Source organism: Mus musculus, chromosome 13, assembly GCF_000001635.26.
Source record: "Mus musculus strain C57BL/6J chromosome 13, GRCm38.p6 C57BL/6J".
NCBI classification, from domain to species: Eukaryota; Metazoa; Chordata; class Mammalia; order Rodentia; family Muridae; genus Mus; species Mus musculus.
Genome location: NC_000079.6, coordinates 89,041,245 through 89,057,341, shown reverse-complemented (window position 1 = coordinate 89,057,341; position 16,097 = coordinate 89,041,245). Strand labels below are relative to the sequence as shown.

Below are 16,097 nucleotides of genomic sequence, written 5' to 3'. Positions count from 1 at the left end.
CAAATATTTTCAACAAAATTATAGAAGAAAACTTCCCAAACCTAAAGAAGGGGGTGCCCATTAACATACAAGAAGCCTACAAAACTCCAAATAGACTGGACCAGAAAAGATTTTCCTCCCAACACATAATAATCAGAACAACAAATGCACTAAATAAAGATAGAATATTAAAAGCAAGAAGGGAAAAAGGTCAAGTAACATATAAAGGCAGGCCTATTAGAATTACACCAGAATTTTCACCAGAGACTATGAAAGCCAGAAGATCCTGGACAGATGTTATACAGACACTAAGAGAACACAAATGCTAGCCCAAGCTACCATACCCAGCCAAACTTTCAATTACCATAGATGGAGAAACCAAAGTACTCCATGACAAAACCAAATTCACACAATATCTTTCCACGAATCAAGTGCTTCAAAGGATAATTACAGAAAAAAAACCCAAACAAAACAAAACAAAACAAACAAACAAACAAACAAACACCAAAAAAAAAACAATACAAGGATGGAAACTATGCCCTAGAAAAAGCAAGAAAGTAATCCTTCAACAGTCCTAAATAAGACAGCCAGAAGAACAGAATGCCAACTCTAAAAACAAAAATAATAGGAAGCAACAATTACTTTTCCTTAATATCTCTTAACACCAATGGACTCAATTCCCCAATAAAAAGACATAGACTAACAGACTGGCTACACAAACAAGACCCAACATTTTGCTGCTTACAGGAAACCCATCTCAGGGAAAAAGACAGACACTACCTCAGAGTGAAAGACTGGATAACAATTTTCCAAGCAAATGGTCTGAAGAAACAAGCTGGAGTAGCCATTCTAATATCAAATAAAATCGACTTCCAACCAAAACTTATCAAAAAAGACAAGGAGGAGCACTTCACACTCATCAAAGGTAAAATCTTCCAAGAGAAACTCTCAATTCTGAATAACTATGCTCCAAATGCAAGGGCAGCCACATTCATTAAAGAAACTTTAGTAAAGCTCAAAGCACACATTGTACCTCACACAATAATAGTGGGAGACTTCAACACACCACTTTCATCAATGGACAGATCATGGAAACAGAAAATAAATAGGGACACAGTGAAACTAACGGAAGTTATGAAACACATGGATTTACATAACATTTTATCCTAAAACAAAGGGATATACCTCCTTCTCAGCACCCCGTGGTAACTTTTCCAAAATTTACCATATAATTGGTCACAAAACAGGCCTCAACATATAGAAAAATATTGAAATTGTCCAGGCTACAGCATCTTGAAGCTACATCTGAAGGATTCTACTCCTGTGATGTTAATCTTTTTTTTTTTTTCAATCAACAGCCAGGAACTTTCTCGAAACAGTGATTAGCTGATATATATTCGCTTACACTCTATTCACCCAATGTGTACCTCTATATAGCAACATTGAACATTTCAAATTCTCCATGTGCATTTTAAGACCTATTATTATCTAGTCTTTTATTTTCTGTGGTTTGTTTTTTAATCTTTTTGTAACTATTCATTCCATTCAGATTCCCTGATTTTCTACTCCTTGATTCACATGGCTGGAGTTCTGGCTTTATTCACACCTCTGTTCAAATGTCAATAGGTACAGAAAATTGGTTTACCAGGATGTAAACAACACTTACATTAATTACTCCACCTCTTAGTCCCTGTTCTTGTTAATGTATGCTGGTAGTTGATATTATATACTCTCACATTATCTTTTAGAGTTGAAAGTTTTGATCATGGTGAATTCATCCACACAGGAAACAAGGCAATAGTATGCCTTAGGACATATTATTAATTTGACTGAGTCATTTCCATTTTCAAAACTAACATTATAACAGTAGAAAAGCATTAACATTACCATAACATACCAATAAATGAAATTGGATTTGTATATATAATTTTTCTATACAATTTTGTTACTATATAGAATTGTCAATCTGTCATCATAGTCTGCATGTTGAATGGTTTATTTTGCCCTTTATAGCTATGTCCCTCCATGCTAATATCTGGAGAGCATTCATTTCTATTTTTAAAAACTTCTCATTTCAAAAGGCAATGTGTGTGTGTGTGTGTGTGTGTGTGTGTGTGTGTGTGTGTGTGTGTGGGTGTGGGTGTGCATTTCATGGTTTGTTTAACCATTACTTTTCTATAGGGCATTTGCACAGATCCTGGTTTGGGGCTATTGCAAATTAATCTTCTATGAGGTTTCACACATATCTTTGTCTAGACTTACTTCATTTCTCTGATATAAATGCCTGAGTACAATCACTTAGCTATGTGGTAAAGCATGCAATGCAAATTTGATGATCCTATTCCCCATTAGAAGTGCTGAGACCAGAGAGACTTTATTAGTTTGACTTGTGTTTCCATGTACAGAAGGGTGCTTGGCACAATGTGAGGAGATGGACGAGTGGGCTTTGGATGCCTGTGGAGGCTGATTTTGTGTGAAGAGAAGATGTTGTTTTATAAAAATTAAGGATTAAATTATGAGTCTTCAAAAATTGATTTCTGAGAAAGCTAGTTGAAGTGATAGTAAGAAATACAGTTGTATTGTCTGACCAATAAATAGCCTGAGGTAATTTGACATCCACATTGTAGAGCAGGTCAGGTAGGAAGGTTGAACATCTGGATTTTTTTTTTTTAAAGGGATTCGAATGGTCTAGACACAGCCACATTATTTTCTAAGCTAACAACAAAGTGGGTTCTACTGAGGACTAGAATTGCCCTGTTGTTTCTTCAGACTACATAATGTTACATTTGGCTGAGTGATCAGAGCAGAGAAGACAGTAGCCAGCACCTTAGTAGTATGTCTTAAGTTAACGCCCTAAGAAAATCAGGAGAAAACATTTTTTTGTTAAACACATATAGAATCCTCTACAAGTTGGAACACTTTTCTTACCAAATAATGCCAAATGTATGAATAAAGAATTTTTCAAAATGACAAGGGAAAACTTGGAGGAAGAATGAAATCATACATGAATATGGAGATATTTGAGAAAGCATGGAAGTAATCTGAAAAAAAAAAAGGTAGTATCATTTGCAGCTAGAGAACATAGAAAATTAAAGCACCTCTATTCTCAAGACATCCTTTATAGAATTATTTGTGAGTTGGTTCTATAAGCTCAGGCCTGTTACTCTGAGGGCAACACCTTTATGGATTCTACCTTGGGGGCAAAATAAAGAACATTTTCCTGTTGAGAGTGTAAGACCATTCTGGCATTCAAGTATTCTCTTTTTTTTTTTTTTCATAAGAAGAGGGATAAAAATGATTCAATGTTATCTAAATCACAATTTAATACTCATTAGATTTTGTGAATATCAGATAATTTTAATTGAAATATAATAAACTTCTGCTTATGTATGGACAATGTCTCTGTGCACAAGTCTGTTGTTTATGTCTATCACACAATACTTGTGTTGGTCTCCAGACAATTAAAACAAGAACAAGAATCTGAAAATTCTTTAGAATGCTGCTTACTATGGATATACTAAGGAGTGTGAACTCTTAAGAAAGACAAACTAGTCCCTCTTGTTCTAGTCTTTCCATCCGGTATGAGTTCCTATTCCACAGAAAAACTTGCTTTATTTTTAACAAAGATGAAATTTAAAGTAGCAAAATTCACCAATTTATGTCACTGAACACCCTGAATGGACCTCTGGTTCTGTATCCTAATGTTGGTTTTCTTTCAGTGCTTTTCTGTTTAATATGGTACTGAAAATCGTTATGGATATTTCTAGAACTCTGTTTCCCATCTTTTTTCAACCAAGAACTCTATGGGGAGATTTTTACTTGGCTGATGACTTTACCATTATATTAAACTACCTTGAGTGGGAATCAGATATCCATGTTTTTCAGGGGTCCTCATGTGATTTTTTAATATAAAAGCAAGGCTGAAAACCTAAGTTCTTGAATCTTTTGGGTTACATTAACTATTGTACCTGTTAAATAGATTGGTGATAAGGAGCCATATCCATGCACTAGAATCTCTGTTGCAGGCCAAAGGATTATGCATACCTATACGGATCACTGCATGTTTCGTATGCTTCTTAGAACCTCAGGCCTACAGAAATAAGCTACCTCACATAAGCCTGTAGCCCTAAGTGAGGGGGAAAATAGGAAGCCAAGTCCAACTTTGATAGCCAAATGTCAATAAATATCTTTTGAGACTTTTACTTCAAAGCAATGATCACATTGATCCATCAAATTGAAGAGTAGACATATATCCACACACATGTATCTATTTGATTTTTTTATAAGGAGCCAGAAATAAATATACAGTAGCAAACAACAACCCACAGCATCTTCAATAAATGGTGGGAGTCAATCTGGATGTTGACATGTAGAAGAATGCAACTAGATCCATACTTATTACCCTGCACAAATCTTAAGTTCAAGTAGATGCAAGATCTCAACATAAAACCCATATACTGAACTTGATAGAAAAGAAACTGGGGTTTAGACTTGGAAGCTTTGGCACAAGACATTCTGAACAGTATACTTAGAGAGCAGACCCTGAACTTAACAATTAATAAATGACACCTCACAAAACTGAAAAGTTTATATACAGCAAAAGATAACATCACTTGGACAAGCAGGCAGTTCATAAATGGGAAAAGATTTTTATCAACTCCACATCCAATAGAGGTTAATATCCAAAGTATGAAAATAACTTAAGAAACTAGAAATTAAAAAACCAAATACTCCAATTTAAAAATGAGGTGTAGATCTAGAGATTTCTCTAATGTAACTCAAAATCTCATTAGAGAAATCTCAAGTGACTAAGAAACACTTAAATGCCCAACATTCTTAGCCAGCATGGAAATGCAAATCAAAACCACTTTGAGATTTCATACTGCACCTGTAAGAATGGCTAAGATTAATAAGACAAGTAATTGCTCATACTGGTGAGGATGTGGAGCAAGGGGGAACAGTCCTTCATTGGTGATGGGAGTGTAAACTTGTGCAGACACTATGAAGTCAGTATAATGGTTCCTCAGCAAATTGGGAATTGATATACCTGAAGACCCAGCTTTACCTTTCTTGGGCATATATCCAAAGGACTCTTTGTTCTACCCCAAGGACATTTGCTCAACTAGGTTCATTGCTGCTTTATTCAGAATGGCCAAAAACTAGAATAAACTTAGATGTTCCTCAAATGAAGATTGGGTATAGAAAATGTGGTACATTTAAACAACGGTGTACTGCTCATCTGTTAAAAGCAATGACATGAAATTTGCTGGCAAATGAGTGAAACTAGAAACAAAAAATTCTGTGTGAGGTTACACAGACCCAGAGAGACAAATGTATTTACTTACAAGTGGATATTAGCTATTAAGTAAATAAAAATCAATCTACGCCGGGTGGTGGCGCACACCTTTAATGCTAGCACTCGGGAGGCAGAGGCAGGTGGATTTCTGAGTTCAAGGCCAGCCTGGTCTACAGATTGAGTTCCAGGACAGCCAGGGCTACACAGAGAAACCCTGTCTCAAAAAACCAAAAAAAAAAAAAAAAAAAAAAAAAAATCAATCTATAATCCATAGACTCAGAGAAGTTAGGAAAAGAGGCAAAGTATATGGAGGAAGCATGGATCTCCTTTAGGAGAGTCAACAGAGTAGATTCTACAAATGGACTTGGGGCTGTTGGAGTATGAGTCGCAGTAGTCAGGTTGGGGGTAAGAATGGAGGGAGAGAATGTGGGGAGAGACAGAGCTGAAATTGGGTGGGCATTTGGGGAGCAGTGTGGAAACTTACTTAGTGCAATGGAACCTTACAGGAATCTGTGAGGGTGACCTTGTTGAGGTCTTCTAGTAATTGAGATGCAGTCTGAACTGATCATCTTTTGTAGCCAAATAAGGCTTCTTGTGGTGGGACTGTGTTACATTCTGTTGAGTTGTTGGCCAAGGAAGTGTTATGGAGATTCTTTTTTAAAAAACCCCAAAGCTGGTGTTAGAAGAGAAGGTTGTTCTCTGAAAACTGAGAGTGGGGCTCCATAGCTGAGGGCAACTTCTACAGAGCCCACTAACACAGAGAGGTAATGGAGCCTTGGAGACCTCATCCCTATGCTCTAGTCTCTTTGGCATGAGAAGGTGCTTTAAAGTCTATGGAAAGAGAAACCTGGAAACTAGTCCAGACTAAAAACCTCCATCTATAATCTTCTCTGACTGGGAGATGTCCTGGAGAACTAGGGGCACAGAACTTATGGAAGTGACCAAGCAACTTTTGGTTTAACTTGAAGCCCAAGCCAAAAAAAAAAAAAAAGAGGGAGCCTTTGTCCTATACAGCCTACAAGGCTAGGAAATAAAAAATGCACAGCCTAGACAACTATGGTAGAACTCACATAACTGGCAAACAGAGAAAAACAAAACAAAACAAAACAAAAAACAAAACACAATAGAATGTTTCCTGTATGAGTATTCTGCTATACTCATAGAACAGTACCTTGTCCAGTTGTCATTAGAGAAACTTTCTCAAGCAGCAAATGAGATTGAATGCAGAGACCCAAAACGAGACACTATGCAGTCAAAAGTCAACATTGGTAGCCTCCATTGGGTTTCTCCTGGAGATCATGAAACTCCATGGAAGACTCATAGGGAAGACTGGGATTCAGAGGGTATGAACAACACCAAAAAACACGGTCCATTGACTAAACTAAGCAGGGCTTCCATAGGCCCCCACAGGCCCCCACAGGCCCCCACAGGCCCCCACAGGCCCCCACAGGCCCCCACAGGCTCCCACAGGCTCCCACAGCCTCCCACAGGTGGAAATGGCAAGTGTGGGACCTGCTTGGTTCTGTTCCAGGTCTTCTGTGTATAATGTTATGGCTGTTATGATGTTATTTCTGGTGTATAGCTTAGTGATGCCAGCATCTAATGAGTTGTGATATCCATTGAGAAACCCGAAAATCAGAATGATTAAAGTAGCAACTGGCCACTCATCTCTTATTAAGAGCTATACCAAAGATAACGTTTAATTCATAATCTTCTTTGTAAATTACTGCTTCCTCTAGATATAGATAGATAGTTTGTAAGTTATTGGTTCTTATGTGTCATGAAGCTAAAGATCACACGGGCACTTAAAACTAACATTATGCAGAATGAGCAGGTTATATTTATGTCTCTAGGAATAGGCATCCCCAAATATACATGTGACAGGCATTAATGAAATAAAGGATATGAACTTGAGTGAGAGCAAGAAGTATGTGAAAGATGAAAGGAGAAAAGATGTGATTATATTATTTACCTTTCCTAACAAAGTAAAAAGAATAATAAAAAAATTCTAAGGCATTTATTATTTTAATAAATGTTGTAACAAATATCATTGGCGCAATATAAAAAACATGAATTTTTCAGTTTATAAAAATGAAATGCTGGGCTGGTGAGATAGCTCAGTGGGTAAGAGCACTGACTGTTCTTCCAAAGGTCCTGAGTTCAAATCCCAGCAACCACATGGTGGCTCACAACCAACTGTAATGAGATCTGACGCCCTCTTCTGCTGCATCTGAAGTCAGCTACAGTGTACTTATGTATCATAATAAATAAATCTTAAAAAAAAAAATGAAATGCGCTGGGCCTGGTGGCACATGCCTTTAATCCCAGCACTCGGGAGGCAGAGGCAGGCGGATTTCTGAGTTCCAGGCCAACCTCGTCTACAGAGTGAGTTCCAGGACAGCCAGGGCTACACAGAGAAACCCTGTCTTGAAAAACAAAAAAAAACAACAACAAAAAAAGAGAAATGCATAAGCCCAGCAAACTTTAGCTGAGTGTGTTAATCCATACATTGATAACACAAAATTGAGATCAAGCTCATTAACAGTAAATAGCAAAATATGTAGAGAGAAAATTTTATCATGTAATTTTTTCTGACTAGCTTTCTCAGTTGAATAAGAGGTTACTAAGCTTTATATCTTAAGCTAACCTAATAAAACAGACTACATTTTTAATAAGCTAGGCAGTTGATTTCCTGTGTTTGGCTTGCTTCAAGGCCATCTTTTCTTTTTTCTTTTGAAGTGGAAGAGACTGAAAACTGTGTTTGCAGGTAGTGAAAATGCTTCATTGGGAAGATGGGCAGAGACTTGATAATAAAGAGATCGTCCTTCTCGAAGGCATTAGATTTGTTACTAGGCAACAAACAAAATATGAGTACTTCTAGCATACTCAATGTAGCATCTTGTAGAAAACTCCTTGCTTACAAATGCTTTTAAGAAGACTACTGTCTTGACAACTAAATTAGGCACCTAAAACATCCTGCAATTTGTATGCTTTAATTTACATATATATATGAATGTTGGTGTGTGCTTGTTACATAATCCTTTGTCATTTTAAAAGCAAATATAATTTGGCACTTCCACATCAAATCTAGTACTTAACATTATTATAAAAATCTCACATGGTTACAATTCCATCACAGTTTCAAGACAATTTTAAAAAATCCATGTAATGGCTCAAATAGAAAACTAAAAGCAACAAACACCAATTAGAGTCTAGTTTCTGATTCATTGCTAACGAGTCTGTCACATAATAAGAAAGTTTGAATTTTTAACCAAATAGTGTGTACTTTTCCACTCAAATCCAGCAACTGCATTCCCAAGTTTACTGAAGTGAGATGAAAATGTATGTCCAAAAACCATAAACATAAAAAAGAACTGCACATGAACATGCATAGCAGCTTTACCTGTTTTTCCCCAAACCAAAATCACCAAGAAATCAAGGTATTTTTCAGTAGACAAATATATAAACAAAAGTAGTAAAACTGAAAAGGAAATCCCCATTTTTAGTATGAAAGAATAAGAGCTACAAATATATAGAAACCCTGAATTTATATTTCTAAGTGATAATCATCAACCTGAAAGACAACACACTCTAAGATTTTAACATACTGTAAAAAATTATAACCATGGAGGCACAAATAATGTCAGCCACTGTGTAGGGAAAGCGATGAGCAAGAAACAATATATGCCTAGAAGACAAGGAATGTTTAACAAAGTAAAACTGTCTTGTGTGGCTCTACAATGGTAGACATATGATTTTATACTTCTCAAATCCCATGTAGCTATATTATAAAAAGAGTGGATCCTAGCATATGGTATGGGAGTTAGTTAGTAGTTCTTTAGAAAAACTTGGGAATGATGAGGCAGGGATTTATTTGCAGCACTCAGAAAGCAGAGGCCAGGAGATCTCTGTCAGTTTCAGGCCAGTCTTATCTACATAATGAAGTCCAGGTCAACAAACAGCTACTTAGTGAGACCAAGTCTTAAAACAAACCAAACTACTATATCAGAAGTCATTACCAATATACTTACTATGCAAACAAAAATGCTAAAATTAGGGCCTAATTATCTAGAAGGGAAGACACATGGAACTTTTCATATTCCCTCTTCAGTTTTTTTGTTTTTTGTTTTTTTGTAAAATAAAGCTACTGTAAAAATAAACTTCACATAGTTTAAAAATTTAATCCAACATTAATAGTATTAATGCTGCCACTGGAAATTTTTTTTTTTACAATTTATATCATGGTAATGTTCCTGTTAAGTTTATACATAAGTCAGTCATGTATCATAAAAAAGTTTTTGATTGTCTATAAACATATACTCATAGGCATATTTAATTCACATTGTATTACATAGAAATTTAATTAGTAATTGTTTTTCTTTTTTTCTAACAAAATATTGTTATCCTTGTTTGTATTCTAATGAGAGAGAAAGAGAAGGTATAGGTTTGGATAGCTGGGAAAGTAGAGAGGAACTGGAAGGAGCTGGGAGAACATGGATTAGGAGAAACAGTATTCAGAATATATTCTATGAAAAGAAATCTATTTTCAGTAAAAGGAAATAGTATATATTTAATTGTATAAATAAAAATATTGTTACATATCAATTAAAATATCACTGTAATATTACTATTATTCTCAATTCATTGACTTTCAAAATTGTTTGCATTACAAAACCTTAATAAACTCTTTGCTTAATATCTATTGCTATATAACAAAAGGTAGAAACTACTTCTTCTTGTTGTTACTGTTAAAATGGTCATATTTAGCTTATTAAATTCTCAAGAAAGATTTTTTTCAAAATTTTATGTGGATGTGTTGATCAACTAGAGATTTATTGTCAAATAAAAAATTTGACTCAGTTGAACTGAGGTTAATCTAACTTTCTAAAACCTTTCTGGGCAGTATTGGTATTTCACCACACCTTGAGTAGCAATGCTCTTGGAATATCTGGTCCATGAAGCTGTTGTGAGAAGAAAAAACCAGCTGAAGTCTCTCTATGTCCAAGCAAAGGATAACCAGCTCTGTTCCTCCTTCTCTACCTGAAGCATCTCTCAGGGATCTCGCACTTCTAAATCTGCTTTTCTAAGGTATAATCTTTTTCAATTCCACCCGAAAGAGGAAGGTTTGATAACCTTTGTGCCTTGAGCAAGCCTCCATTTAGTCCTAATACTCCTGTGGCTTATGTGAACCCAAGGTCACCTATTTCTAGATCAATTCTTTAATTTATATATTTTCAATTGGGGAAAGGTCAAAGGAGTGAGTCAAGGTCAGTCATTCAATAACCATAAAGGTCATGTCTCAAAAACCAATTTCTAAATCCAAATTCAATCCTCTTTCACCCATTTTTGTCTTTCCTCTAATGATGATGCATGCCATAGGAGACAGACGGGGTAATTTAGACATAAAAAAAATACCAGGTATGAATTGAGTTTCACAGCCTTGAACTTTCCACTACAATTCCTGAGAGACATTGAAAGTTTAGAGATGTAAGTTACAGTAAAGGGGGCTAGTTTTGTGCTTTAAAGAAGGCTTGGAATTCAGTTATAAATTATGAATGTCCAGCTTACTGTATTATGAGATAAGGGGATGTTGAAAAAGACTTGCATGTACCATTGTGGGGAATGTGAGCAAGAATAATCTTATACTTCCCCATCTCTAATGATATACATGAGAGAGCTCAGCCAACCATAGTCAGTAGCCACAGGCAGATGGAAATATCTCCAGTAAAAACTTTCAAAAATAAATCACCTTGTTGAGAAACAAATGATGGCATTGCTACAGATCACCAAATAAAATGGAAAGAAACTAAATTGTAATGGATTAGGAAAATAAGTTCTGGAGATGTGAGGGAATGTTATATTACTGTATAGACTTTATTCATTGAAAAGTGATTTGGTTTTCTAACATCTTTTTAAAGAAGAAACCCCAATTTCACACCCCTTCAACTGTAATCACAGTGAAATTTTAAATAATGGAGTTATATGTGACATTGGGGGTGGTTTATGTATCATCTCCAAAATATGTATTTTTTCTATTAACAATAATTAATGAATAGAAATTATTAATTTAAAGGAGACTAAAAGGAGAGTAGCATGAAGATCTGGAGGGAGGATCACGTAAGATAAAGCAAGTATACATATTTTTGCTTACTTTAAGAAAATTTCCTCTCATACAATATATTCTGATCAGGATTTCCAGTCAACCAATCCTCACAGATTCTATTCATCTTCCTATTCACCCAACACCATTCCTTTTCTTTCTTCCCCTCTCTTTAGAAAGCAAACAGACATAGACAAAGTAGAATACAGAGAAACAAAAATAAAGAAAACAAAATAAACACCCCTGACAACCCACAGAAATAAAAGATTGAAAACCAATATATATATATATATAAGCAAAAAAAACCAAACAGAACATAACAGAAAAAAAAACAAAATAGTAAGATAAAATGCAGAATTATGCCCAAAGAAATATGAGAAAAACCGTCTGCAAAAAGACCACTAAGTTTGCTTTGTGTTGATCACCTATTGTAGGACATGGGTCCTACATTTAAGAGTGATTAATATATCCAGTGATATTCCAATGGCAAAAACAAAAGTTTTCTTTGCAAGCAGGTGTTATTTTCAGATAAGAGTCTTCCTTAGGTCTTAGTGTTAGGACCCTTCCCTAGCTCTTTTTGTGTCAAGTCAACTTGACAGAAACTGGAGTCTTCTGAAAGGATGGAACCTCAATTGAGAACATACCTACAAAGGATCTTACTGTAAGATATTTTTCTAATTAGTGATTGATGGTGGAGGGTCTAGTCTATTGTGGGTGGTGCCACCCCCTGCTTGTGGTACTAGATTCTTTAAGAAAGTAGATTGAGCAAGTTATGATGTGAAAACTGCTATGTAGTAACTTTCCATGGCCTCTGCATCAGCTCCTCCATCAGGTTCCTGAGCTGTTTGAATTGCAGTCCTAATTTTCTTCAATGATTGTCTACCACATGAAGGTACTAGGCAAATAAACCCTTTCTGTTGCGGGCTGTTTGATTGTATTGTGAACCTCAAGTATGTGAACTACATAAACCTTGTGATGTGACTCAGTCCTAGCAAAAACCTCTAAACCAAGAGCTTTCTGTAAACAAGAACTAAATAATGTCAAAGATACCTCAAATGGCAGAGCAAGCAACCGGCTGAGAGGGAGTGAACATAAGTAGAAAGGAGGAACACTGAGAGAATGGTATTGCAGGCAGCAAGGAGTTCCCCACCACCACCCTGCTGCAACGTCAGTCAGTGGAGCAGGAAGGTCACCTGGGTGCTTTCTCTTTCTCTGAGCTAGCAGGCTTAAACCACAGCATCTGGCTCCTTTATTTGTTAAATCAAGCTTTTGGTATGTTGTTTCTTAAAGACAGCAACTTTCCTCTCTACCTTGCTTTTCATCATGGCGTTTCATCATGCCAAAGGTAACCCTAAAGCAGATGAAAACTAGTTTGAAAATGGGAGGGCCCTGAGCAAGATGTTAGAGTCTGTGAGTTCATAAGTGCATCTGTTCTGTTGTATCTGGAAGATGCTGTTTCCCTACAGTCATTCAACCTCTATGGCTCCAATAATCTTTTTGTTTCCTCTTCCAAAAAGCCCTTCAGGGAGCCCTCTGAGTTCTAGGGGGAGAGGTTTGCTGAAGACATCCCATTTAGGATTGAGTATTCTCAAATCCCCAGTCTCTGCACCTTAACAGGATACCTTTGGTGGCTGACCTTGGACCTTAGATTGAATAGGCCATGAACCTGGAGGAAAAGCAAATACTGTTCTGCTAAAAGAACATAACAATGAAATAACTCCTAATGACATTCTGCTATAACCAAAGATTAATGTCTCATTCATTTATCCTCAGAGAAGGTTCCTGTTATAGCAGAAGAGGACTAACATAGACCCACAACTGAGCCACACACAGAGAAAATTACATTGTAATTTCAAGTGTGTGTGTGTTTCTTGTGCTTTTAACATTTGATAATTCTGCTTGTCTTGTTTTTGTTTTAATATTTGTTTTCTAGAGAGACAGATCAAGAAAGTTTATGAGGTTGGGTGAGTGGTGAAGTAGGGAGGACCAGGGAGGAGTTTGGAGAGGAGAAACAATAATTAATATGAAAAATTTCAATAAAATAATTTTATTATAAAGTATTTATAATATTATAAGGTATTTTGAAAAAAGGAAGCTAGGAATTTGGACTAATCCCTATATCTGATTTTGGAAAACAGCCCATAATAAAACTAGGACTCTTCTTTCAGAGAAATTCTTTGTGTGTACTGCGTTCAGGAAGCTCATGCTCAAATCACAGGGGTACAGAGACTGTGTCTCCCAGGCCTTTTACAATCTGTGCACAAGTGTTTATCATATTTTCCATGGGACTAAGTGAATAGAAAGAAACCTTAGATACTGGTTTCCTATTTTAGTCTTTCTAAGTCTGTTTGAGATATTCCCACATGGAGAATAAATTGTGATCTTACCTCCAAGAAGAATAAACCTTGACACTTCTGAACCCGTGTAATAAAAATGGATAGCTTCTCATTAGCTTGTTGCACACTGTAGGCTTAGAGATCACTCAGGCAAGGTTGGGTGCCAGTCATAAGTAACAAGAGTGTTTAGGTACTATAGCAAACTTCCCTGGAAGCTTTACAAACTCCCAACTGTGGAAGGACTCTAGGAAAATGAAAGACGCTTCCAGTGTCCAAGAGCTAAGACATGGTATGCCTGTTCCTGGAGGCTAGAAATCTGACTCAGGCTGATAAAATTTGTTTCTATTTTCCAAACCATTATCCTCAGGATGACTTTAGGATTCATCAATAATATTCCATCTCCACTCTTTCTTTCCATGCTGTCTCTCCACCCCTAACCATGTCACACTAATCAACATTTCTTCCTCAGCACCCAGTCTACCTGTGGTCACCTCTGTAAGAACACCCTTCAGAAGTTCAGAGTGTACTGAGTTCTGCCTGAATGCTGTGATACACAGTATGTAAGTTCTCATGCCACTCATCAGGCATTTTTTGTTTGTTGAATTTTCAAAGATTTTCACGTAGAAATGCCAATATGAAAGCAGGAGAAAACTGGCTTATATATGGTTAGGTTCTAAATTATTTTTTTTCTTGTTCCCATTTTTTTTCTTTGTTTGTTCATGTTGCTATAAACCTAATCACCAGAATAAATGCTGGAATGCTTGAAGAATGTAGCTTTATGGACAAGTATGAAGGAGAGAGAGAAATATTAAAACATGAAAAGCAACATAATGTGAATTAAACAGAATAATAATGAAAAGGAACAGGAAGCATATTATTCATCAGCATGGGGACTGGAACAGCCGTCACTGCAGGTGGTGATATGTACTGTGGAGTGAGGTCTTATGAGCCAAAATGCCTAGACTCGGTGCCACTCTACATTTCCGTGATGCAACCACAAACAAGAAGGGTAATGGCTTGTACACAATAGATCAATAAAAATAAAAGCACAATGAATATAAATAACTTACTGTGCTGACAGTGAATCCCATTAAATCCCCGAGGACATTTACAAACATAGCCTATGAATGTGTCTCCTCGATAGGCTTCGCTTATCTCACAGGTTCCTCCGTTATGGCATGGGTTAGGGATGCAGGGACCTGAAAGACAGACAGAAGTGCTTCATAATGCATGTGCTTAATAAAAGGTGCTTTTATCACCAATTTCTCCTGACAACTTTGAGCTTGAGATTTGAGAGGTAAAGCATAGTTGTGTGAACTCTGATGAATGGCCTGAATTTGAATATAAGTGCCATTATCTTTTAGCTATGCGATCTTGGAAAATTATTTAATTTTCCTGCTGCCTCGGCTAGGTCTTTTGAGAAATATTAATACAATAAAATTAACTTTAGTGGTTACACTACAGTTGAAAAGAGTTCATATATTAAAATATACAGAACAGTACCAACCACATATTATACACTAAGATAACCCTAATTCAATTATTATTATCATAATTTCTGAATTGTAGAATACCATCCGTGTGCTGAACAATTAATACTGAATTGCCGTTTCTAAAGAGCTTTTGACCTAGTTGATGCAAAAAGAGTCTGAATCCACCAATATAGAAAAAAATCAAGTGATGTTTGCAATAATTTATGGAATTTCATAAATTTGAGAACAGACTTAAAGCAACTACTGTTGTCCACCTAAAACTTAGTAGGTCATGAAGAATTGCATGTTTGAATAAAAGGTCACAATAACCATTTTGTAGACCTTGAGAATGGAAGTTCAACAAAGTTTGAAAACTGCTGCATCAAATACTCATTCTGAGGTTTCCCTGGGCAAAACCAGCTGTTACCAGTGTGATTAGCTGGCAGCATCCACAGTAGCATCTGATGCAACAATTTAGCTAAGTCTCTAGGATCTGGTGCAACAATGTTCACTCCAGGTTACTTCCCTGAGGCAACGACAGAGTACCATGTGATACCAAACTGGGCCAGGCCCAGAACTCTTCAAGTGGATATCCTGAACTCTGGGATGCTCCACTGGTATTGCTTATCTTTGCTGGGAAACACAGAATATTAGATACAATAAGATTTGGAACAACTATTAAAGGATATGACAAGCAAGGTTGGTAACAGAGAGTTATGGAAAAAGTAGACTTTAAGGAAAGAGGACATTCACCATCTTCATGCAGAGCAGCCCACTGCACATTAGAGTCGAACATGCTTGATCTTTTTGTATAAAAACTACAAGTTTTGCTGAATACAATGAGGCCTTGACAAGATTCAGATTGACTTCATGTGTTTTCTGTGCTTGGCTTCCATTTCTCTCTCACCCCCCAT

General features: G+C 36.3%; 1 protein-coding gene across 2 annotated transcripts in view; it reads right to left on the bottom strand.

The window, feature by feature from the left end:
* The window catches only part of Edil3 (EGF-like repeats and discoidin I-like domains 3), a 501,754-nt gene that overhangs the window by 265,884 nt on the left and 219,773 nt on the right, over positions 1-16,097 (bottom strand). For both annotated transcript variants that reach the window (NM_001037987.3, NM_010103.4), the window contains one exon: positions 14,782-14,910. In NM_001037987.3, coding sequence (NP_001033076.1) covers positions 14,782-14,910 — 129 coding nt within the window. The remainder of the gene's footprint in view (positions 1-14,781; positions 14,911-16,097) is intronic.